This window comes from Atractosteus spatula, chromosome 14 (assembly GCF_055471065.1).
Source record: "Atractosteus spatula isolate fAtrSpa1 chromosome 14, fAtrSpa1.hap1, whole genome shotgun sequence".
NCBI classification, from domain to species: Eukaryota; Metazoa; Chordata; class Actinopteri; order Semionotiformes; family Lepisosteidae; genus Atractosteus; species Atractosteus spatula.
Window position 1 is genome coordinate 10,140,407 of NC_142719.1, and position 26,261 is coordinate 10,166,667.

The following is a 26,261-nucleotide window of genomic DNA, read 5'->3' on the forward strand; positions in this document are numbered from 1 at the left end:
CTACTGCACTGTTTGAATGGAGTGATGTTGTCGAATTATTAAAACTTTCAACGCAAACTGCCCAAGCTATCATGATTTTATAATAATGATGAATTGTACAACGCCACGAAACTTGCGGATAGCGGTTATGGGTCAAAAAAAGTCTCATTTCATTTCTTTGCGTATTTTGTTTTTCATAATATTCATCAAAAGCATTGGAGCTGTGCAGTCCCAGCTCGCAGAGATATGTCGTAAAACTCCAAACACACTGAACGAATAATATAATAATAATATACAGTAGACAGCCTTGTCTGTGAAAGTTTTTAAACACAGTTTACCAACAGCCAAGTACTCTGTATAGCCGACCGCGCAATGAAGCTGGGCAAGGGGTACGCGTGACTATAACGCCTCTAGCGGTAAGACATATAAATACACCCCGTTTCCATTTTCTGGATATATAAGCTACTCGGATGTAAGATAAATAGACCATAACTAAATGAATAAGGAATAATTAGGAGCATGTTATTAAAATATTTACTGTATAACAAAAAATATCTTCAAGTTTCAAAGTGTGCCCTAAAACCACATTTTGAGAAGCTCTCAAAGGAGCACCTTGATCATCAGCAGACCTGGTGTCAACCGTGTTCGCTGGGCCAAATACAGCTACTTCTAAACATAAATAATAATAATAATTGCTTACACTTATATAGCGCTTTTCTGGACACTCCACTCAAAGTGCTTTACAGGTAATGGGGAATCACCTAGATGACGTGACGGCAGCCAAAGTGCGCCAGAACACTTACCACGCATCAGCTTTCAGTGGGGAGGAGAGCAGAGTAATGAAGCCAATTCATAGAGGGGGATCATTAGGAGGCCATGATTGGTAAGGGCCAATGGGAAATTTGACCAGGATGCCAGGGTTACACCCCTACTCTTTTCGAGAAACGCCCTGGGATTTTTAATGATCACAGAGAGTCAGGACCTCGGTTTTACAGCTCATCCAAAGGACGGTGCCTGTTTACAGTAGTGTCCCCGTCACTATACTGGGGCATTAGGACCCACACAGACCACAGGCTGTGCACCCCCTGCTGGCCCCACTAACACCTCTTCCAGCAGCAACCTTAGTTTTTCCCAGGAGGTCTCACATCCAGGTACTGGTCAGGCTCACACCTGCTTAGCTTCAGTGGGTTACCAGTTGTGAGTTGCAGAGTGATATGGCTGCTGGCTCTAAAACATCGTCGAAACAATCAATTTTCTGTTCATATTTCAATGTTTTCTTTCCCAGATAACAATGGGAAAGAACAATAAGTACAACAATATAACCACGGTTACAAACAAGAAGGGGAATCAGGTTCCTTTGGCTTATTTTATTAAAATCGTTTAACACATCTCTTCTACTTTGCGATTCTGAAATAACTTCACTTCTCAGCCACCGTAGTGAGTTTCACTACTGCGTTTTTTGTTGGTTGCAAGGGAGCCAATCACGAGCACCAAATAAATTTTACGGGGGTCTCCATGTTTGTAGTCCCTTGTATATTTCGGCTTCATTGGTTTGAAAAATAGGATTGTATTTATAAAACTTCAATTCCCATGAACCCTTGTACACCGTTGCTTTTATCTCATTACAGCAGCTTCGGAAGTAATTGCATCAGCTGGTTTCCTAACGATCTCGTTCTTTTAGCTCGTATTTTCCCCTTTTATCAGTTTAGCATTTGTCCCCGATTTTGCTTAAACGTCAGCACTTTACGGGGGGTATTTTTTTTTCGTCGCAACGAATTATCGCCATGGATGCAGTTTCTGTTTTTGAGCTCTGAATTCAAGCTAGCCGTATAACAGCACCTGAAGATGGCAAATATGTTTTGCACTATGCAACGAAGAAGCTTAGAGCATCGTTTAATACTGATAGAAAAATATCTGCTGTGTCTAAGTTTATTTATAATAGTATAGCCATCTGAGCAGAGGGCCAATAGCGCAGCGAAAGATCATAGTGACTTTTTGAATAAATCGACTTGGTCGTATTATAAAAATGCTGGAGATGACTCCTGTTCCTGTCTCAGCCTCGGAATGGAGCCAGGCAGGTGACCGGAATCAAGCGGAGCCATGTCCGAAGCCATCGAGGTCCGAACCGGTGTGGGACTCCAGGAAGTTCGAGCGGCTGTGTAGCCGAGACGAGAAGGAGCGAGCGGCCGCCCTGGACGCGCTGAGCCAGGCGGTGCTGTTGTGCCTGGGTACTGAGAGGCCCGGCTTGGCGGAACCGGGAGAGAGTTCGGCGAAACTCGACAAAGAGACTCTGCTGCAGCTCCTGAGGGTGTCCAAGAGCTGCCCCTTCCGCGACATCAGAGAAAAAGCGGCAGAGCTCCTTCACGTCGCAGAGGTGAGAGGGACATGTACAGCGAAACCGCAGCTTTTATCAACAGACAAGTGGTATTGTAGATCCACCTGCAGTAGTTGTGTATGGATGTCCTAGCTGACAACTGAATGTTTGGATGTTTGAGGAAGGTTAATGCGTTTTATTTCTCATCACTAAGCTCTTTTTTTTGGCTTGAAAATCACCTATTCATTTAAGTTGTAAGCCGATGACAAAAGTGGTTAATCATAAACCTTGTTCTTGAACACCGAGAGATTGAGGGGTTTAACATAGCTGCAGGAACAGTATATAAGTGTGTATTTTGTTATTTTTTTTTTATTTGAGAGCTTCTTAAGCTCCTTGGGACAGATCAATAAATATTTCTCTTCTTCTTTCCTGTTTGTGGTCTTGCTCGCAACCTGTCACTTTAGCTGTTTCTGGTGTTGTGTCTGTGTGCATTGAAATGAAGTAGTGAAATCTAACATCTGCTGCCCTAACCAAGCTGAGACAATCTTTAAGCTTGCTGAAGGTCTCTGTTGGCCTGGCCAGTACCTAGATGCTGGAAGAGGTGTTACTGGGACCGATGGGGAGTGCTCACTCTACGGTCTGTGTTGGGTCCTAATGCCCCAGTATAGTGATGGGGACGCTATTCTATAAAAAAAGGTGCTGTCCTTTGGATGAGACATAAAACCGAGCTCCTGACTCTCTGTGGTTTTTAAAAATCTCAGCTTGTTTCTCAAAAAGAGCAGGAGAGTTATCCCAGTGTCCTGGCCAAATTTCCCATTGTCCTTTACCAATCAAGGTTCACAAATAATGCCCATCTATGAACTGGCTTCATCCCTCTGTTCCCCTCCCCACTGATAGCTGTTGTGTGGTGAGTGTACTGGTGCACTCTGGCTGCTGTTGCATCAGGTGAAGGCCAATTATTGGTGGTGGTGGAGGGGAGTCCCCACCACCTGTAAAGCACTGTGAGTAGAGTATCTAGAAATGTGCTATATAAGGATTGTATTTATATTTAAGGGTTTGTTATTTATTCTATTTATTATTCATTTGTTCCAAAGGTCTTGGTGATGCTGAAAACCCCTAGGATACTGTAGCCTCCACTCTACAGTATTATTTCCTCTTGATATTTGGTACCATGGTGCATTTCTTTGAGCACAGCTGCCAGCCTAGATGTGACTGGTTGTTTGAACTGTTGCCATTGTCTATATTCGTGATAGCTTGCGGGTGGCATGTTTGAGCAGTGCTGGGGCCCCGGGTTCAATTCCCAAGCTGCTGTCTGCGTGGGGTTTATAGCTCGCCCTGTGTTTGTGGAAAATCGGCTTTGGTACAAGTGTGTGTATGTCTGCCCTGTGATGGAGTGGCATCGCGTCCAGGGTGTATTCTGCCTCGTGCCCGTTGTTTTTTTGGATAGGCTCTGGCTTCTCTGTGACCCTGAAGTGGAAAAGAGTTGTTAGAAAATGGCTGGGTGGATGGATGGGTAATTGCTTGCGTTTATGTACTGCATTACGTATAAGAAGACATCCACCCCCCCCCCACCCCTGGAGCACAGCTCCAGCCTGGGTGACGCAACGCAGTTATTCTTCTCCAGCAATTCTACGGCACAGCAGCGAAATGACAAATTTAGCAGTGAACTACAGGGGAACTTCAGTAATTCCCCAGATGTACAACACTAGGGTTGAATTTAGCTGGCAACACTGGAATAAACACCCTTTCTCTTACAATTCTGTAACTCCTCTTTCTATTGCATACCATTCACGTAAAATAATTAGATGATAAAATGAGGATCTTCAGTGCCCTTTTTCCTTAATTGTCTGTTAAATAACCTACATCTTCACTGTCCTGTGAAAAGCCAAAGCTTCACAGAAACCTCACTTAGCAGACAAGTTTGTGCTGAAAAGGGGGTTCTAGCTGAGTTTTGTCAAATAAGGCCGACTGCTGTCGAACCTTATTTAAAAAAAAATACTTGCATTGCCATGTGTTCTAGATTGTGTTCTCAGCAGTGTTTGCGGTGACAGGGTTGCACACCAGACAATCCTGTAGGACAGCGAGCAGTCATCACCCATGGGAGCCACTTCTTGTTTATCATAAGACGACAGTTCTGACCTTGGTGGTCATCTAATGCAGTGGCATGTTTGAAGGCTATTCTGTGATCACGAAGACTGTGGTTGAAGACCACTGGTTTAAACCCGACTCCCATTATTGCATTTATCTTGTCCTTGGAGCAAGCTGACCTGCTGCCCTGAAAGGAGAAGCTTGCCGGGGACGTTCAGGAGGTCTAATATCAGCTGTGTTTCTGAGACACGGAGGGCTGTTGTGTGAGGACGTGTGGCAGGAACAGAACAGCAGGTCTGTAGATGGGAGTATATGGGGGAGCCCATGTGACCCTCTCTCCCAGGATTCCCTGCAGCCTGCTTGACCAATGGGCAGAAGGAATGGTACACCCCAGACGGGATGCCAGTCCATACTCCACACGGACAGCACCCACGCTCAAGATTTAACCCATTGGCCCAGCACTGCAAGGTAGCAGTGTTAACCATTATGCCATAGTGCTGCCCCATGGCTATTTTGTTTTTGTAAACTGTTATAAATCAGACAACCAATAGGAACTACCAATACACGAGGAAAAGCAGCCATTTCTTCTGACATTGGGCATGAATGGCAGAAATCTTGTTTGATAACCAAATGTATTATATTTCTGCTTGTAGTTTGCTAACCAAACTCGCTTCTCAACTTCTGCAAAAAACGCAACAGTTACCGACTATTTAGAAAGAGGAATCATCTTCACGTTTCATAGGTCCAATGAGATATTGTTGTGCAACACTTGCACTATGAGCTTCCACAGTGCAGCACAACATTACAAACGACTGAAGAACTAAATTAGTGTCTTTAAATTAATGGGCAGCCATGCAAATGGTATAATTAGTTGTTTTTTTTAGGATGGAGAGATTGAGTCTCCTTCTTCTGTTGCAAAGTGTGCTCTATACCACATAGTGACATATAGGATTCTGCTTCTCACGCTGACCCCTGAGGGTCAGGCCAGGGTCATCTTAGAGTAAATACAGACTAATTGGTTAGATGGACCTGACTGATTTATAAAACCTGTTCCTCTTCATTAAAGAGAGAACTATGTGAACTTCATATTCTTTAGACGAGTCCTTCTTAAAGGCTGGTGCATTGCCAGTAGAGCTGCTACATTATTAACTCCATTCCCATTTTTTTGAAGGCTGTTTGCTTGTTCAATATTTAAACTCATTGCTGAATTGTAAGATGGTTGCATAAAATCATAGAAGACTCAAATGCATTACACTGATTTGCAGACGTATCCAAAACAGCTTTGTAGAACTTGGGTTTTTACTGGAGACATTTTAGTGAAGTCCCATGCTTTAGAGTGGAACAGCACCTGGAATTCAAACCTCTAACCTGCTCATTATGAGCAGAAATCCTAACCGCTGCTCCACACTATTGCCTCGTCACTGGAATAACTGAAGAAACCTTGTAGATACTGTATCTTGTTTTAATTGTGCACACTGCCTGTTTTTCAAAGAACACTCTAGTAATAGTGAATTACTATTACCTTAAGGTTCTCTCAGTTTCTCCCTTTTGAACAAAGAATCACAAGAGAACACACAGACTCCTGAAGTAAGTTCAAAACCTCAAATGACAGAAACCAGCCTATAATTTGTCTGGTGCTTCTCAGCTCCACAGCTCAGTAGTCCTTTGCTTTTTACTGGTTTTAATCCCAAACATTTGTGCTGTTAAAATGAGTAAGGACCCATGCTGCATTGAATTACCTTGACTAATCACTGGATTAATCTAAATCTAAAACTGTAGCATAGATTTAGGGCAGATTGACCCCTTCCCCACAAAAACATCTGCTATTAGAGCTTTCTGTTCTTGGAACCCACAGTAGTAATAATGCCTTCTGTGTCATTTTCGTGCTGAAGATCGCTTCAGTGTTAGATAAAAGTGAGTTTGGCGACAATGGAAAATTTGGCTTTGAAACATCCTTGGAGCCCATTCACAGCGAAGTAATTAAAAAGTGCTTTATTTAACTAGCAGAGCGCTGAGCTGCTGTGAAAACTGCTATGTGCCTGACGCAATTGGGCGCTGCTCTTGCTGCATTTATTTAGGCCACCCCGGGACGGCACGTTTACCAGTACAGCGCTTACGTGCGCTTCGCTCCTGGGAGCCCAGCTCTGTCCCGCTGGGAGTGACCGCTGCGTGATTTATGGCCGCCTGCTGACCCTCCTTCAGGCTCACTGTAACTTAAGCATGGTGCCCTTATGCAGCCACCTAGAATGGCTGCCGGGGTCCAACCAGATCCCGTCAAACTGAAGCTTCGCACTGGCCGAAATGCCAGAAGGGATGCGTGTATTCCACCCGCAGATTGCTTCACGCGTGTTTAGCCCAATTTAGCATAAGCTTATCGTTGAATATTTCGCGTGTTCTACCACGCTCTTCCTTCTACACCTACAAACGCACACATATTTTACCTTGTCCGGTGTGGGAGGTTAGCTAAAAAGTGAAACATTTCACAGGCATCTGCGAAGAAATCACCCAGGCAGGTTCTCTGGCGGTTGACTTCACATCAGAATGGAAGCAGTAGGAACAAATGAAGTCTTAAATACGTCCCACTGGGCTTGTGTGATTCCCAAACGGGGATTCCGACTGGCAGTATTTATTGATACGTTTGCACGTCGATATTATTTTTAATGGTATTAGGTTGTTAATTCCGCAGACAACCGCCTAATGAAAAGGGATATTAACTCGAACCCTTTACAGCGTTTTTGGCATCTGCAAATCTCGGCTATTTAACAGAACACTACACGGAAATGGACAATTAGAGGTTTATGTTGAAACGGTTTTTTTCTCACGAACATTGAAAAGATCGCTTTATATTTTTTGTAAAGGGTAATAGTTAATTAAAAGTCTACATTGCATCTCTAGATGAGATTGACTAATTGGTCATTACTAGCGTTAGGAATTTTGCGAGGAACTCAGACCTGCCTCCCGATTCAAGCGTTTATTCTTTTAACACGGAGCTGATAGTGAAGTCTGTGGGTGATTTATTTTAAATTAAGCTGAGCACATACCGCACTGTCAAGAGGCAGGGAAAAAACCCACTCATTTTAGTGACAGCATAGGAACAGAAAGGGAACATGTGGATTTCTGATAGAGACCTCGACCATCAAAGAATGCAACAGCAGGTAACTGATTAAATTGGCATGTAGTTATTAAAGACGCAGTGTTTTCATTTTTGCGATTTTAAAAGTGGAAGAGGGGCATTGGGGTTTCAGTTGGTACGGCCAGATAGCGCTTTTACTTTTTAACCAGTCTGTTCTCATAGTTCACACTTCTGTAAATTCTAAAAATGTGTTTTTTCCTCCGCGACTCCGTGCTTGCTGGTTAGTGGACTTGTCTCTGAGCTGTTGGCGCAAGTCAAGACTTGTCCTGGAGCCGAGTACATTGTAGCTTTCTATTTTCAACGGGGAATGGCCAGAACAGTACAAAACAGAGAACATGTCACTTTATTTGATAAATCGAGATAAAAAAAACGTTTTTTATCGTGACTTGACGTGACGTTTGGGCATGGTGTTGCGCGGAGTGTTATTTTTAAAAATGTCTAAAAAGGTCTGTTTCGAAAACTAAAAAAAAAAAACCTTGGTTTAGCCAGCCTACCTGTTGTTTTATTATAAATCCTGTTTTTTTTTCTTTTGGTTTGCGATTTTATTGTTATACACAAAAAGTATAATACAAATTCTAACAAACCAGTTTGAGCTGTATACTGTACACCTGAAGAAGGCTTCACAGCAAAAACGTTGCGTTTTCTCTCTTCTCTTTTCAGCATGGAATAAACCCATTACTTGTTCCTTTGCAGACTATGCAAAGACTGACGCAGCTACCCACAAGAGCTGTATACTTTTAAATATCTAAATAACAGATACTATAGATGGTTATATAATAAAATAGATGATAAAGTGAAGTAGTGATGTATTTAAAACGTAATACTGTGCTTCTGGTATTTTGTCAGCTCTAGTGTAAAAGTAGTTCTCCAGCTCGAGTATTTCGTCTTGTGCTGGTGCTGTGAAGCACAGACGGGGACTTTCTGCCTGGTTACGTCAGAAGTGATGCAATAACCTGCACTCTATGACGTGCCTTGGCGCTTGCTTCAGCTGTTGTGTGCTGCGCTTGTGAGCCCAGAGAAGCAGAGGCAATGCAATACGGTTTGACGGTAGATTTTCTCCTAATTCCAAAGGACGTCTCGACCGATTCCGATGAAGGTAAAACTATTTACAAATGCAGTTTTTCCACATTTTGTCAAGTTTTTGCGATTTTTTTAAATAAGATTTCTTCTAACGAGGTTGGTTTCGCCTTTGTCCGTATTACTGCAGCTTGTCTTTTCGCTTATTTGCGGGTGTTTAAAAGTGCAGGTTAGCTCCAGTGTGTTTCACATTTTCGTACGTTCTGCCATCGAAACGAATTTCGTGCTTTTCGGGCAGTTGTGCTATTAAAATTGTCATTGTCAAAATATTTCGTTGTCGTTATCGATGTCTCTGCGTTATCTGCTCTGTGGGTCTTTATTAACTTTCTATGCAGAGTTCAGAACTTCATATTTTCTGTCAGGTGGGCCAGTTATCTGGTCCATAGTCGACACAATTTTTGCGGTCAAACATATCGCTATTTGCGTGTAATGGAGGGCACAAGTTTGATTTATGCAAGTTAGATGGTGTGGTGAACCCGTCTCAAATCCCCTCTCGGGGCAAGATTATATTTCCTGGCTTTCCAAGGTCTCTTGGATATGGCATTTGATATGGCAGTCAGATCATAGGTTCTTGCTTAAGGGAAATACTTTGAGCAGTTTAATCTGGCAAGAAATACGTTTTTTAAATATCAGTAAGCATGTAGATTCGGCGTTCGGTTTTATGTTTGTTTTTTTGACTGATGTAATACAAATGATTCCTTTCTCATCCACTGCTCTCTCTCCGCCCCAAACCCACACCCACCTTTATAGATCAGAATAACATTTGCAAAAATTCTGCTCCGTGGTAACTGTCTGTTATATGTTAACATAATTCTGATGCTGCTTTATAAGGAAACCGGCTGTTTTGATAGGCGTATGTAAAACATTTTAGCATTTCAAGTTTATTGTAATTACCACAAACAGTATAGGTATCAAGAAACTTTTTCCTGTGTATCTGGAAACAAATTGACCTCGAAGTTGAATGTAGTTATTCAGATTATGGTTCAGGATGTGAAAGACTTTTTAAAATGCTTTCCATGAATATTTGCTTTTGATCCTCAAAGTAAATTGTGCGTGCAAAATTGAAAGCAGTTGGTTCCCTTTATAGAAAGGGCTTTGTGAGTATGGAACAAGCTACTCGGGCGTGTTGTTGAAGACAATTTTCGAAACAGTTGGGCGTGATGAGTTGGAAGTCAGAGGTGCCGAATTTGTAAACATACTGGGGTTCTTATCTGTTTGTAAGGAATTTGACTGCAGAACTGACAAGAGGTTAGTATGACTGTCCACTCAAAGCTCTGGGGTGACTTGGAGGACTTTATCATCTTTATCTTTAAGGTATAAGACAAGGTTCAGAAGGGATTCATGGACAAAGGAGCCAAGTCCAAAGACACCCCCCCACCCCCACCCCCCCATGCTTAAAATGAACTTTCTGTGGGGGCTGCATTTTTAACAGGAGGCTGTTACAGTTGCTCAGGGGTTCCTAGGGTGTTGTGTGTCCTCAGCTGGAGAATAATGGAACACCCACTGTCAGGAAGAGCTGCTTTTCTTTGGGAAAGTGCTGAAATTTTCATCTCAGCAGGGTTACTGAGGGAGTGCTGTGTTTTACCTGATTTACAGCACTCCTCTGGTGTCGGTTTACAATTGCAGAATACAGAAGTTTCTCTTTTTTTCCTTGATGCCCTTCTTGCCTGCTGGCGCGCGTCCCAACTCGGTCCTTTTTGCAGGGCTGTCTGAGCTGACTTGCTGTTGTGATCCGGGTGGTGATTTTTATTACAAGGGCTGGAGGGACTCAGGAGCAGAATGCCCTGTCTTTAAAGGCAGCTGTTTGTGTCCTAGAGCTTTACTTAATCCAATTGGAAATGTGACAGTGTGTACTGATTAGGTACTGACCATTGGTAGGTCAGCCAAAGTTTACGTGTCTTCTGTTTTGGAAACTTGTACATTTTGTTTTCAAAAGGAGTTGAAGCACTTGAAAATCTGGTGACCTGGAGAAAAAACAGGACTAGGTGATCTTAGAATTTTACCTTTTGTAAGATTTTTTTAGACGTTTATTTCCTATAAATGTGTACTCCATAGAGAATGATGGTGATAACATTTAAAAACTAAAATTATACATAAAGCACTTGCTCAACAAGTAAAGAAAAATGACTCTATGAACATAATGGTTTGGCACTAGTTGTCCTATGAAATGCTCTAGGATGTTTTGAACTTCTTAAACTTCCTCTTAAATGAGGAATGTTTTTTTTTCTTCCATGAAACTTTTTGTGTACTTGTGTATTTAATCTCAGAGGGATTAAGTACCATTCCGCAAGATCAGTTGAGATCGAAGTGAAGTTATGTATTGAATGAGATATGGATTTGAAGGCAATCTGTGTTTCCTGTTGCCAGTGGAAAATGTACGCACTTTGTTTTTAGATACTTACGAGCTGTATACAGTTTACAGACTGATTTACTACTGATATCCTTGAGGTTTTGCTCTGCCATGCTGTGTTAAATTTGTTCAATTTTAAATAGTGTGTGAAGGCTCAGTTCAAATAAAGTGGTGATAGATCCTGTCAGAGTATGCTACTAATTTCAGTGTGCAGTTTTCTTTTTGCCTGGTGCAACTAGGAGTTCATAGATAATCCTATTGAGTTGTCTGTTTTAAAGTTAATCTCCATGAAGGGCTCCTTACAGGGCATGTGGCAGTGCACTACAATCATAGTCTTTATAAAGGATAGTTTCAGGTAAATTCTTTCTTTTTCTCTCACTGCTACATGTTTTTAAGTCCAGACTCTTCTATTTTATTTTAACATTGGATCCTAACCCAGTCAAGCAGTGAGATTTTTGGTTTTGTAACCCTACAGCCAGTTTGCAAGAGAGATGAGTCATATCCTATCATATTTTTATTGCCTTCCTTCACTACTGAAAACCAGTTTGTGTAACCCATTACACTGGCTCTGGCCAGTCTTAGTCTCAGCCAGACGTGATAATGTTGTGTCGAAGATCTTGTGCCATCCAACTACCTTAGTGAACATGAACTGTGACTGAAGAGAGTTCCTTTCCTGTAGTAACAGCAGTTCGTAAACTGGGGCCATGTATGCGGGATTCATCTGTGAAGCTGCTCGTCTGTACGAGTTCCTTCAAACTTAAAAAGAGCAGGTTTTTACCATCATTTAAGTTAGGGGCTGCATCAGTGTGCTTTGGCTGCGAAGGAGCAAGTAAAGTCTAATTCCACATTGAAAGAGAGAAGGAAAGATACAGAGTGTTTCAGTTGTTCGGCCATCTTCAGGTGTGAGGGACAGAGGGGGAGGGTAGCAGGGACACAAAGAACACGGCTAGTGAGAGAAGAGTGCCCAAACAAAGGGAGATCACAGGGTGAGGTGTGAAAATCTGAAACCTGTAAATTAATGAAGGGAGGTGGTCCTAAAAAGACGTTAGATCACAGATCTGTGAGAGAAGGGGACAGTTGTGATCCAAGTTTAAGGACAATCTTGGCTTCTGATGTTCTTCTGCAGTAGGAGTCCTGAAACTCCTGTAAGGGGATGTAGACAGGCCAGTGACATCATTGCCAGGAGAGGTGGAATGGGCAGTTTTTGACTGGGAGAGAGCTTTGATTCTCACAACTCCGACATTTTCCCTGTAACGGCTGTCTCATTATTTTTACAGTTCTCGGGCAACATTCAGGCACATTGCATCATGCAGTAAGATAGAGAAAGTGAAAGAGCTGTACCCTGGATTATTGATCTAGAATGAGATGAAATGCCAGTCTGATGGTTTTCTTTGTGTATATTTGGTTTACTGGAATTGTGTTTGATATTTTAGAGCCCTTTTGGATTTTCAAGTCTGTAGACCACACAGAGGCTTGTGTTTATTTGCAAATATGTTTAAAACAGTACTAAGGTTGTATACTTAAAGGTGAGGCCTGCTTGGCATATACCCACACTGATTTTACTGTCCTTTCACCTGTTCAAAAACTTCTAACTCTATGAAGGGGGCAGTTTTAAGGTGGTTTAGGAGACCATGAGTGGGTTTGTTTGAGCTGAATGGATGCTAATTGGAAGTGATGTGATTCGATGATTAGGGCTGAATACAATCTTAAGAACATTTGAACAGTGTTTGCAAAAACTTTAAACCCATGTCTGGTTTCCACATAAACCAAAACTTCAGCTTTTTCCACAAATGAGCAAATGATCATTTTCAGCTTTTAAACTTTGGGTGTTATAGGCTATATATTGTGTGGACGACAATTCAGAGTGTGCAAGATGAGACTATACCTACTTCAACAAAACGCTGCTTCCCTTATATGTTTGGGGCAAGAAGTTTTCTGTTGCCCGTCTACCTTCATTATGAAAGGCTTGTTATAGCCCAAGCTTTGTTACACTGACGCTCTCTGAAAACATCATATTCATATCAACTAGTATTGTGACCAGAGTGGATTTTTTTTCTGTTTCCTTTTAGGAGCGAGGTGTTGAGGTTCCACAAGTCCTAGGGAGAGGACCAAGTTTCTTCATCCCAGCAACAGAGGTAAGGTAGCAAAAAGATATTTCCAACCATCTGTGTATCCCAGAAGGGTCCAACATTATTCACTGTGCTGAGCAGGGAGACCAAGTGATAGGCTGCATTTGCTTAAAGGTAAAAGCAGTTTAGTCTGACTGCGTTTAAAGTGGAACAGGCAAAGTTATCACTTAGGGTGTTGACTTGTTCAACTGGGAAACTGAGGTCTGTGATGTGACCAGTGCTAGCTCTTGACTCTCCAGATCCAGCAAGAAAAAGCCAGTGAAATGCCAGTTCTGCTTTCCATTAACCATGTCAGCGTCTCTGTACCCATCACAGTGCTGTCCCTCTCACTGCACCCCCAGCTTGTGACATTGCTGAGAGCACATCTCCTGTTTTAAAGAGCTAGTGAGCACATAAATCAAAACTCACCACTACAGTGCTCCTGAAACAACCCATAAGCATGTTTGTGTGTGCAGTTTAGTGAGAGAGAGAGAGAGAGTTGTCTTTTGTGGACGTGGGACTATTGAGGAGTGAATGAGCCGTGCATACTGTCCTGTTACTTATTGGGGGAAAAAGAGCATTCCTTCGTATGGGGTACTTTAACTCTGCCTTCTCTGGACTTCAGATGTTTTTATAATTCCTTTTTTGTTAAGAATTGCGCTCTATAAAACAATGTTTACAGAGAGTAGAGACAATCAATGCCTACATGGACTGGGCCTCTCCCTCAGGTGCTGGGAGTGAGAGGATGTTCTGGCAGGAGTGCAGTTATTCAATCCCTAGTCCTGAGGCAGATACACTGATGTAAGACTTAAGTGTTCTTGCTTATCTAACTTTTAAAGGAAAAGCTTCATTAGATGAGATAAAACAGCTTGTTTTTATTTTTTTGGAGTAAGAGGAATTTCCTATTTATTTATTTTATTTAGAATTTCCAGTCGTTTTTTCTCACACCCATCCGATATGTGTATCCCACCCTTCACTTAGCGAGTGGTACTCGGCTGATTGTACACCACTGCTCTCTGGTGAGCGCCTTTACCACTTGAGCCACTCAAGAGTCCCTGTTTGTTGTTTTTTTTTACCACATTATCCTGATCTCTAACTACTTTGTTTTAGGCTGCTGTTTTTACTTTCAGTCTGAACTGATGCTGATTTCTCCTTTTTTTCCCAAATCATGTGTCACATAATTGAAACTTGACCTCTCTGTGAAATGGTCACTTTTGTTTTTTTTTTTAATCATTCAGAGAGTTTTATTTGTCTGCAAGGGAGTGAATGACACACTGGTAATTAAGACATAGAACTGAAAAATTATGACAGTCGGGTTTTAGTGATTTTTAGCAGCATTATCTGGGAAGAACTGGAGGAATTAAATCTGGTGAAATTATGGTAAAAGCATAAGGCGCTGAATAGTCTAGCTCCAGCTCACCTTAGGGATTTAGTACACAAGTGTAATCAATCTATTAATCTGAGAACTGCCAGTTCATGTCGTCTTACTCTGAAGACTGGACTCCACATGGAGCCTCTCGAGTGCAGCTCACTGCCCAAATCGACCAGAGACTCGGCAGCTCTCATGTTTAAAGCTTTTCCACTAAGCATTTTTAAATGGCTCTCTTGGCTTTGCTCTTCTTTTCACTGCTTCAGTTTGCTGTGCTTGTCCCCACACCTTTTATTGCTGTGTCACACGTGCGCTGTTGTGTAGCTCTCGAGCGGCGTACATGTGTAGACGTCTCTGTCTCTAGAATGAAGAGAGGTAATGAATGTTACCCGTGTGCTGCGTTTTCCTCAGATTGCGGAGGAGGGGGTCCAGCAGGGCGAGCAGGTGCTCATCGAGGCGTTCGTGTCCCTGGGCCGAGTGGATCACGTCACCATGGTGATGGGCCTGCACCCCGAGTACCTCAGCAGCTTCCTGCGCGCGCAGCACTACCTGCTCCAGCTGGACGGGCCGCTGCCGTACGCCTGGCGACACTACATTGCCATCATGGTACAGTACCGCCTTGTCTGTCCTGGTGGTTCGTCTATCCATTTTCTAGATGGATAGATAATACTTTATTAATCCCGTAGGGAAATTGATGAAATTTCTAACTGCTTTATCCAGTACTGGAGCCACAACCTATGCCAGCAATTAGCGGGTTCAAGGCAGGATACACCCTGGCCGAGATGCCAGTCCTTTACGGGGCACACACAGACACAGGCATGCACACACTCACACCAGCGCCAATTTTTCTAGAAGCCAATTAACTTACCAGCCTGTCTTTGGACTGTGGGAAGACACCGGAGTGCTCAGAGGAAACGCACACAAACGTGGGGAGAACATGCAAACTCCACACAGACAGCACCCCAACATTTGAACCCAGGGACCCAGCGCTGCAAGGCAGCAGAGCTAGCCACTGCTCCACCGTGCCATTCATATCGTGTTGTTTCATATCAATACAGTTTTCATTTATCACTTAACCCCAGAGCTTTAAGATCTTCACTTGACTCAGAAGTCAGTGTTCTACCTCCGTCTCCTCTGCTGTAAAGCCCTGCGATTCCTTTGTCTGAAAGTCCTGTCTTTGGTCCAGGCTGCTGCCCGTCACCAGTGCTCCTACTTGGTCCAGCTGCATGCCTCCTGCTTCCTGCAGGTGGGCGGGGACCCCCAGTGGCTGGGGGGGCTCAGCTGCGTGCCCTGGAAGCTGCGGAGCCTGAACGAGCTGAACAAACTGCTGGCTCACCGCCCCTGGCTGGTCACCAAGGAGCACATTGAGGTTAGCATGCCGTCCCGGCCTGGAACGCTGCTATAAACCCCACATTCTGGGTCTTGACGCGGGACCAGATACCCCCTGTTGTTTCTCTGACTGTTAAATTAGCTTTCCCCTGGTATTCTTTTCACTGTTCCTCTCACCACCGGGTTTGCTCACTTGCGAGGCGTAACCTTGGGCAGGGCAGCAGTGTAGCTGCGAAGGGGAGTGTTTGTGAGGCTGCTGTTTGCTTGATGCGACTCCAAACTACAGCCCCCCAGCCCTCACTACGGTATGTGGGGCTATTTCTCTGGTGCTGGTGAGTGACATGAGATGGACAGCAGTCTGCCTTCACCGGCTGTAGCCAACATCTTGAAAACTGGACCATTTATCCTTGTAACCTTCAAGATGCGTAAAAATGTGATTAATGAATGGGGGATGGAGTCATCCAGACGGTTCCCTCCTGAATGAAGGCTTAAATTAGTGTTTTGAATGGCGTCTGAGCGCTGCGGTGTTGCTGCTGCAGGCTCTGGTGCGGCCGGGAGGCGAGGGTTGGTGCCTGGCGGAGCTGATCCACGCGGTGGTGCTGCTCACACACTACCACTCCCTCTCCTCCTTCGTCTTCGGCTGCGGCATCAACCCCGAGCCGGACCACGAGGGGGGGCACGCCTTCCGCTCCCCGTCTCCACACCCCACCGACAGCCCTGCGACAGAGGAGGGGGCCAGCAGGCCGGGGGTAGGTACTGCTGGAGGGCGTGGGGGAGGGGGTTATGAGTGGATTAGATAAGGATGAAGCAAAGTCTTATGACATTCAAGGACTGATTATCATTGTTTTTTGTTCATTCAGTTGCATTTGAGACCTCTCTTTTGTTGGAATGTGCTGGCTGTTTATTTCTGCAATTTCAGAAGCAGGCAACGATGACAAATGTGCAACTTTCTGGCCGTTCTCACACTGCGCCTTACTTTTCGCACGGTCACTCCTACTCTGACCCTTCCCTGTCGCACTCTTTTCTCCCGGCTTCACCTTGGACCCTTGTCCACGTGCAGGCGGGGGATGCCCTGCAGGAAGTGGAGGCCCTGATGAGGAAGATGAGACTGCTGCAGGAGCAGGAGGAAGAGGCCAGTCAGGAGGAGATGGCCACCCGCTTTGAAAGGGAGAAGAGCGAGAGCCTGCTGGTGGCGCCCTCTGGTAGGTGCCTGCTGCACCCACAGGAACCTCCGCATCACCCACAGTTCCTTCGGACCTAAAAAGCCGGTTTCTGAAGCTGTGGCAGACCCACCTCTGCATGGATGAAAGAGCCCGGGGGTGTTTCCTAAGCATTTGTCTGAGAAGCACCCGGTTTGAGGACACCTGCTATTGTATTCAAGGCCAGCTGACATCTCAACCTGGAGATTTTACTGCATGAATCACATTCATGAAAAATTGTAAAGCAAATTAGCAGGTGCTTTGTTTAAAATTCGAAAGAGAATTGCTGCTGTACAAACCAAAAAATACTTTTTAACACCAGACAGACAAGGAGCTGGATGCAATCCATTTTTGTCACTGAAATCTCCTGCAGCCTGGGGTCTTTTTTTTTTAATACAGATGTTTGGAGCCATGTGTTGCGCTGTCAGAGCCAGTGAAACTTTGATGTTTCACTCTTATCAGCCAAATGTAGGATGTGACTGAAAACACAGGTTACTTTAGTGTTGGAACGTTCAGTCATGCGATGTTCACAATTCCAACACCTGGCCTGAACTTTAAAAACCGGATCTGACTCTCTTGTGATATTTTAAAATGTCTTGACTTCAGTTTCAGTTCAGACTGAAAGGGTTATTGTAAGAGGCTGTTAATATTTCTTGTATTAATCCGAATCCCCTTGAAGCAAAATGTCCTGCCTTCCCTAAGTCACCTGGCAGTTTAAAAACCAAGAAGCTGAGGTTGCCCAGTATCATTCATTATCTGAAGTCCAGGAATAGAGTAGATCTTTCTCCCTCTGATAGCTTTCGGAAGAGAAATCAACTGGTTTGTGAGGGTTTCATGGTTTTGGTGGGTAACTTGGGTCTCATAAAGATTGATTTTTTTTTAAGCTGGTGAGCGGATCAGCTGGTTATGCAAAGTGGGAAGCTGTAAATAAAGCAGTACTGTCTTTTTACCCTAAGGATATTTTGTGTTTCTTTTAGCTACACCTTCCTTTAAAAGATCTTGTGACACCCCACCCTAGTGTGTCACAGATATATCTTGCATCACGTAATGCATTGTGTTCTGTAGATGACAGCACACGGCCCACCCCTGCCACTGTGTCCTGTTTTGTGGAGGATCCCGATTTTGGCTACGAGGACTTCACTCGTCGTGGGGAGCAGGCGCCACCTACCTTCCGTGCCCAGGTACTACACCCTTCTTTTAACGGAGGTGACCTTGTGGCTGTGTTCACAATGTGCAGAGTTTGCAAGTGAAACATTTCTTTTCAGATATGCTCCGTTACCGTGGCTGTTAATTTTCAAAGACTTCTGATCACCAATTTGCTTTGTTGTTGTTCCTTAAAAGGAGAGGGCTTCACAAAGGTTTCTTACTGCATTTTCTAAATGACACCAGTTGGTATTATTTTGGTTTTTTTGCTTGCGTATCTGCTTAATTTTGGCTGCTAAATATAATTTGTTGTCCTTTTTTCTAAGCGGTGCTATTGCAAAATTAGGTTTTAGCATAAATGTAGTACACAGTGGAGGGCCGTGAGATTATGAAGTAAAATATAAAACTATATAAAACTGGGGGCTTGGAAGAAGCTACCCAGCCATGTTGTTGAAGCCAATATCCTGGTTTCTTTCAAGAAATAGTTAAATTAAATCCTTGGTTCAATTACTGCCTACAAAATGACCTAGATTGGCTTAATGGCCTCCTCTTGTTTCTAACCTTATGTTCTAAATGAATTCGAAAGCTTTTCTCCAGATGCATCAGAAAAAAAAGATTGTATTTCATTCAGCATGAAAAGGCAACCCCATTAATGAGACTCCCCTTATTTTCATTCTGTTTCGGGATTTACAGTACTTTGAACTAGTCCTTGTATAAGAAAAAACAGCGGTCAGTACCATGCTGAAGAGTAAAAAGAGCACAGTACTCACCTTTATAAATGTGAAGCATTAGGGTGTGAAGAAATTTCTCTTGACATGAAGGCTCCAAAGTTGTAGTGTTGTATCCTTTGCTTTTTCTGTCACTTTTCAGCATGAGTTTAAACTCTGCTTATTCATTTGCAGTCTGCATGCCGGCGCAACTCCCTGCTCTTAACGTACTGGTGTTGTCACTTATTGTTGTAGACACTAATTGGCTTTCAGTTGAGGTGTACCTTGCAGGAGTCCATCATTCAAGAGCTAGATTGTTCTATTCTTGTAACAGAGTATTAATATATTAACCCTTAATCTTTCATTCATACCAATAATCTGTGCGGAGCACCAGAGAAAGCTGGAACTGAAGTTGCAAGAACAGTTTCTCCATGGCAAGTGGGTGAAATACCCAGTTAGGCAGTCAGACTGTTGATTTGTGTATCTCAAATCTAGCCTTACGCTGATGGGTCTGTACTGTCCTCTGGTCTTGCCAAGGTTCTTATCTTCACATGGCTGTCTCTCTCTGAACAGGACTACTCCTGGGAGGATCACGGCTACTCCCTGATCAACCGGCTTTACCCAGATGTGGGGCAGCACCTTGACGAGAAATTCCAGGTAGTCTCCAACTTGACTTACAACACCATGGCCATGCACTCTGGTGTGGACACCTACATGCTGCGCAAGGCCGTGTGGAACTACATCCACTGCGTCTTTGGGATTAGGTGAGGCTCTGTGCGAGGTGGGCTTTTGGGATCACAGCCCATGGGCATGTGTTGAACCTGCTCCAAACGGTCAAGAGAACTCTGGTTTTCTCAGGCAGAACGTGTTGTCTTAAAACATTTTTCTTTCTTAAAACTTGAACTGTGTACAAATATTCCTGAAATAGTAGGTGCATTTTCTCATCTCATTTTCTTTCTGCAATCACATATTTAAGTAGTTTCTCTACTATTTAATCAGAACTTAACTATTTCAACCAGTTTCAGGAAACCTTTTTCCCTAGTGAGGGTACAATGCAGCTTTACATGAAATGACAAAAAAGCGTTTTTGTTAGTGTTTTCTCAGATCTATATTTAACAGTGTAGGTTCTCACAGCCCTCAAAGGCTTGAAATGGGCTCTATTGCAGGCTACTATACTCCTAACACACTGTCAATAAAAGCATGGTATAAGCTGCAGCAGTGGGAGCACCCTTAAGACATGCAGTTGGTTTGTGATCAGAAGTTGAATGAGCTGGAGAGACTGTGGCCTCCTTTTATTCATATCTTTTGAGCTGCTAAATGTACTATGATGCACAAAACAAATGTGACATTGAGGTCTGATGTATTTAATCAAATTTATTACCAAGATCCCAGATAATATGAACAAAAACTAATCTAAGAATCACAAGTTTTCAGTATGGGACATGACACTTCAGTACAGTTATGTGACAAAAGTTGTCCTGTTGCAGGTTTCTCATGTTTATGACCTCGACAACTTGGTCAGACAGATGGTTTTTATGTCAGGTGGAAGATTTGGTTACATCAAGAGCTTACCTTTTCCTTTCCAGAGTTGTGCTATTGTTATCCAAGATCTGTGGTCTTGCATTGTCATGCCAGCAATTTGTTATTTATGGCCAATCTGTGAAAGTATATTCATTTAAAAAGAGGTGTGGGTGTGATGTGGGCTCTTGCAGGTATGATGACTATGACTATGGGGATGTCAACCACCTACTGGAGAGAAGTCTGAAGGTTTACATCAAAACTGTGGCCTGCTACCCAGAGAAGACCACCCGCAAGATGTACAACGGCTTCTGGAGACACTTCAGACATTCAGAGAAGGTACAGTGGGGCTAGCTAGACCAAGATCTGTTCTTACTTCTGATGTAGTAAAGATGAGAGATGCAAATCATTAACAATGTGTGAACAGGTCTTCTCGCTTTACAGGCTACTTATTGACCAACCTTTATGTCAAAGAGTTGATTGGGAAAGTGCACAATTTGGCCTGTAGTTGTAACCTGATAGTTGTGGGTTTAAAACCCCTAGTGGGGCACCTCTGTTGTACCCTTAAGCAAAGCACTTCCTTTCTCCAGTAAAATACACAGTTATTAAAATATAAATGGCTGCCAATGAAGGTTGCTTTGGATAAGAACACGTCATGTCACTTGCCAAACTGCTTTATACCATACGATGTCGCGGGAAGCCGAAGCCTACCCAGCAAGCAACGAGCGCAAGGCAGGGTACACCCTGGACGGGGCGCCAGTCCATCACAGGACGAGTGCAAACCTGTCATACATGGGGACGATTTGGAGGCCATGGTAAAGGCCGAGGGGAGAAATTTGGCTCAGACACGGGGATAACTCCCTACTCTTATTGAGAAGTGCCCAGAGATCTTTAATGACCACTGAGAGTCAGGACCTTCAGTTTAACGTATCATCTGAAAGATGGCGCCCACTACAGTATAGTGTCTCCACCACCATACCAGGGCATTAGGACCCACACAGACCGTAGGGTGGGCGTCCCCCGCTGGTCCCTCTAACACCACTTCCAGCAACAACCACAGGTTTTCCCAGGAGGTCTCCCATCCAGGTACTGACAAGGTTCAACCCTGATTAGCTTCAGTGGGCTGCCAGTTGAGAGCTGCCGGGTGATTTGGCTGCTGGCTGGATAAGAACATCAAGCCAGTAATTTAAAGACCTTTGATTTTGTACCAAGCCTTTTCATCTTTGGAAGTGATGTTTTAAGAATCTTTGTCTTATTGATTTTCCTTTTTAAAGAAGTGACTGCAGCCCATGGGTGGTGCATTGTGCTTGAGCCTGCCGTTTATTGTCAGTTTGGAAATGAGCAAGGGGGTCTTTCTGTTTTATAGACCGCAAGCACAGTATATTGAATTATTTTGTATGGTACTCTGACAGTCTTTTTTTTTTCCCTCTACTTTTAAATAACACTTGCTGTTGATTCCCGGCTGCAGGTCCACGTCAATCTGATCCTGCTGGAAGCACGCATGCAGGCGGCCTTGCTGTACGCCCTAAGAGCCATCACCCGCTACATGACGTGAGGGGCAGGCCTTCCACTTCCCTGGCACCTCACTGCTCCCTCCCGCTGGCCCTGGATGTGGCACTCTCCACTGCCATCACCCTGTCCCCCTAATGCTCACGAGTGCATAGGAATTTAGTTACCTGTTGTTGGGAGGAGATTCTGACATAATGGCTTGTATCACTCTAAATCAGTACGGAGGCTTCACGGGTTCTCCAGCTCTTTCCTGCACGGTGCACCAGGTGTAACAGGGGACTTCACAGCTCTGTCTCTATATGGTTGTGGACTTTGAAACTAATTCACATTTATCCCTGCTTCACTTTGGTGTGGGATGTCTGTGTTTTTAACAGTGTTTATTCTTTATTTATGATATGTTGTAATGTTTTAAGAACTGTTCTGAAAGGAAAGCTGTAAGGTATGTGCTTATCCCAGTTTTCTGATTCTGGTCAACTTAACTCACCTTGCCAGTCCGTGGTGGGCAGTGATACCAAGTACCACCCATCTGCCAACTGGCTCTTTCATTGGCACATAGATTCCAGCTTCAACTGGAGAAAAAAGGGTAAAACTACACTGGTTCCTGTGTAGTTTCTGTTCAATAAATCGAACTAATACACCAGCAGCTCATTGAGTGTTGATTTAAGAGCCCATCATGCTTTGCAGGCTGTCCTGTTGGGGGTGCCCTGCCAAGTCAATACTGCCTTTCTCCGATCTGCCTGGTTAATGAGCACATTTGGTGTTGTATCATTTTGTCAGCTAAAGTGGATAAATGTTTGCCTTGGTGTAGTCAATGCAAACACCTGTTCTAGCAGGTAATTAGATTGCTAATGCTATGAAACCACTATACAGGAGCTTTGCTACCTTTGAACTGAGACCAGCTGTGAAGCTGGTGCTGAAGGTTCTATGTGTATTACCTTATCTTGAGTGTATTTCTATCTGTGTGAAGTTCCGATAATATTGCTTGCTTTGCTCCACTGCTTCTTTACTACAGTGTGTTCAGGAGTCTGCAGCTTGTGAGATGCAATCTCTGATTGGTTTCCTGTTTTTTTGCTTTGTCACTTTAGGAAAAAAAAAAATTGCATTCAACTTTAGTCCGGTCACAGAAACCCAGAATCTAATGCGAAAATGTTATGCTTGTTCAGTAGAAAGAAATTCCATCAGAAATTTTAGACTGCAGGTTTATACCTCTTACTGTGTCTTCTATACCCATATTTTTTCTTAAATTGCTCTCAACCTCTGTGTTTGTGCCTAACATGTCTCCAACCAATGTCTCAGGACCACAGTGCACCTATTTTTTGTAATTATGGCAGCCTCGTCTAGGCCATCGCAAGCTTTGCTGATATTTCAAACAGATATTTTCATAAATGTTTGTTTTATCCATTATGGTTATTCACCAGTGATGCAGAAATTTTTGCGTAGATTGGTTTTTGTAAGTTAACTTTTGAAATGGTTATTAATAAAATAACTTGGGGGGGATTTTTCATTATTAGGGGTTAGTTGAATATTTAGTTCATGCCTCCCATCCTTTTTGCCTCTCATTAATTTCTACCTCACCACGAGTCATTACACACCTCACTCGTCAAGCCTCATGGATATGTCTTCAGCTTTGAGCAAACAGCCCTTTTTGGAGTTGCCATTCTCACCCCCGTATCAGTGTTTACTTGGTGAGAATTTGGTGCACAGTTTAATACCACTTTGTATACTGTGGTGCAAAATCCAAGGACAAAATGAAAGGAGGGGTGTCAAATCCAACCTCGCTTTGTTTTTCCAGCTCTGTTTGTGGCAGACCAGACTTAACTTGAGAATGTTAGCAGAGTTAACTCTTAGAGAAGAGTGAACTTGGGAGTTCCCTTTAAGAGTTCATCTGAGGTCTGGAAAAGCAGCCTGGATGCAATATGGAAAGGAAATTCTTTAATCAGTTACTCCATGTGCAGTTTCACCATTTAAATAACGTGTCTAAATAACTGCAATCCAGCTTCAGCAAATGTACATGTTCGAGCATATGCTGATCCCTACACTTCATGCGAATGTTCACTGTGAATATATGCTCGTATATTAAAGCTGAGAAAGAGAGGACCATGAGGGCAATTGTCATGGGTTCTCTGAGGCTCAGGCCTCCTGTTCATATGAAACAATATCTGCTGCCTCCTTGACCTCTCCTCCCTCTGTCAAGCTCTAGAGTGTATGTCTTAGTGATTCTTCCCCAGTTTCCCCAGAACTACGAACTGGAGTATGTGCTGGAGAACTGCAGTCTTTATTAAGTGCCAATTAGCACCCCCCCCCTCGTGTCTCATGTTCATGCAGACTCTTTCTTTCTTAACAGCATGGCACTGGATTATTAGCACAATAGATTGCAGTAGATTGTTCCTGTTATTTTGCTCACAGGATGTTTGAACTGTTTTCTTGGGCTGTTTAGCTTGTGTGATGCATTTTTTTACATTTTGGGATATTGCTTCCGTGTTCTGTTTCTTTGATTGAAACTGTAACCGCGGTGATCGAGTACAGTGTTTCTGAGCTGTCAGTGTTCAAGTGTTACCTATGGAAAGCCTGTTGGTTTTCAGTTAGTGACTGTGACATTTCAAGGGAAAGTTCAGCTTCTGGCAATCTGAAGCTTTCCTTTCTCCAAAGCATTGTTCAAAATGTAATTCTAATTAAGAATGACAAAATAGCAAAACATATCAATGGTCCTTTATACCCCTTGTATTGGAGAAAGCTTTATAGTACAGTCAAATGACAGTCATTAACCGTTTTGTACTATTTCAAAGATATTTTATACAGCATTTTGTGAGGATGAGTACAAACTTTAAGAAACCAGGTGTTCCCGAATCTTGCAAAACTGCACTGAGTCCAATTTAACTCCTTCCAGAGAGATAAATCAGGTTATATTTGGGTTATCAGCACTATTGGATGTATTATATACAATTAATGCTCTATCTAACAAGAGGAAGAAGTTAAAAACCAACAAAGTGACCCTCAGTCACATTCAGCAATGGTCTGCATCTGTGGACCTTGAATGTGCACCCATATTATATGCTTGTTTTGTTTGGAAATCTAGCTTTATGTGTTGGGCAACACAGACACCAGTCTAGTGAGCCTGGGCTGTTCCAGCCTGTCTCATGATGGAATAGGGTTAACGCTTGGGGATATCCAGCTAAATGGGGTTGGGCTAGTGAAATTGCAACTCTTCTTTTTCTGCCACAGGTATGGAGCAGCACTAAGTACTGGAATTAGGTAGAAGCAGGACTCTTAAATGAGAATTGAGTCTGGGTATGGTTAAGGTTTTGGGATTCTCAATGAATGCCCCCTTTTTGGCTAGCTTTTACTTTTAAATTGTATTTTCTAAAGCCATTTCTACCAATCTGCCAAGTATTACTGGGTTTCCCAGTCCCTACTAAGTATGTTCAGGTTTTCATTCCACTCAAGCCCTTCGTTAATTTGCTCTAGCAATTTTACAGTTTCATAATTCACCTTGAAAAAGATATTACACAGAACCAAGTTCTCTGTGATACTCCTGCAATACTGTGGTGACATTCTCGAGAGGTCAGCTTAATGACGCTTTCAAATGACTTCAGATTGGTGATTCTTTTAAAAAAACATTTCTGCCACATAAACTTAAAACCTCCCAATTGTTTATGAGCAGAAAAACATTTGGAAAGGCTAATGTAGTGAATTTCTAGTTCATTTAAGGGCTCTTACCGCAGGACAGGGCTGGAATGGAAACCAGTTGTGTGAGGTAGGTAAATGGTTGAAAACCCGAGTATGTAGCATCTGCAGTCTCCTTAAGGTGTGAGGCACAGCACTTTATTCTGATTGCTTTGAAAGCACAATGCTGCTGTTTGTGGTTTGACACTACTTGATGTGCGTCATTATTTTTTCATTTGACAAGAGTCTGCTGTTTTTTTTCTTTTTTTCGTGGTACAGATGACCACCTTTGTAACACTTGAATGTAGACCTCACAGTCGGAAAGATTGACGTCCGGCGATTGTGTGAATTCACTTTAAATAAGTAAATAAATCTTGTGTTGGATATAAAACGGATCGTGATCGTGGTTCCTGGTTTGTAAAGAAAGATGAAAACCGAGTGAATTGGGAATGTCTGAGACACTTGTTTTCAATCCTGGTTCTGGAGTACCTCTGGACAGATTTTTATTCCAGCTGGACGCATAATCACCAGTGCTAATTAGTGCCCTTAACTGATACGATCTCTGTTGTGTGTGTGTGTGTATATATAAAAAAAAAAGACTGGGGAATAGGGGTTATTTCCAAGAACTGCTTGTCTTTGGACTTACACGGTGACTTTAAGGGGACCTGATGCAAGTATTTAAAAAACAAACTGGAATACTATAGAAACTCAAAGCATTTCTTTAGGATTGTGGGGTCTGGAAGGACCTGCCCCACCAGGTTGTAGAAATGGATTC

General features: G+C 43.1%; 1 protein-coding gene across 1 annotated transcript; it reads left to right on the top strand.

The window, feature by feature from the left end:
• Positions 1 to 1,578: 1,578 nt before the first annotated feature.
• On the top strand, positions 1,579 to 25,877 carry sesn2 (sestrin 2). Its single transcript, XM_088932933.1, has 10 exons — positions 1,579 to 2,353; positions 13,011 to 13,076; positions 14,830 to 15,024; positions 15,605 to 15,787; positions 16,287 to 16,496; positions 16,808 to 16,949; positions 18,012 to 18,127; positions 19,370 to 19,560; positions 20,509 to 20,653; positions 21,783 to 25,877. Exons 1-10 carry the CDS (start codon positions 2,006 to 2,008, stop codon positions 21,867 to 21,869), a joined length of 1,683 nt encoding a protein of 560 aa, XP_088789059.1. The 5' UTR covers positions 1,579 to 2,005; the 3' UTR covers positions 21,870 to 25,877.
• The last annotated feature ends 384 nt before the right edge of the window (positions 25,878 to 26,261 follow it).

Bases quoted from the DNA above. Each gene is read 5' to 3' on its own strand.
- sesn2 (XM_088932933.1), top strand. From the start codon at position 2,006: ATGCTGGAGATGACTCCTGTTCCTGTCTCAGCCTCGGAATGGAGCCAG. The intron at 15,788-16,286 runs GTTAGCATGCCG...TTGCTGCTGCAG, and splicing joins TCACCAAGGAGCACATTGAG to GCTCTGGTGCGGCCGGGAGG. The intron at 20,654-21,782 runs GTACAGTGGGGC...TCCCGGCTGCAG, and splicing joins ACTTCAGACATTCAGAGAAG to GTCCACGTCAATCTGATCCT.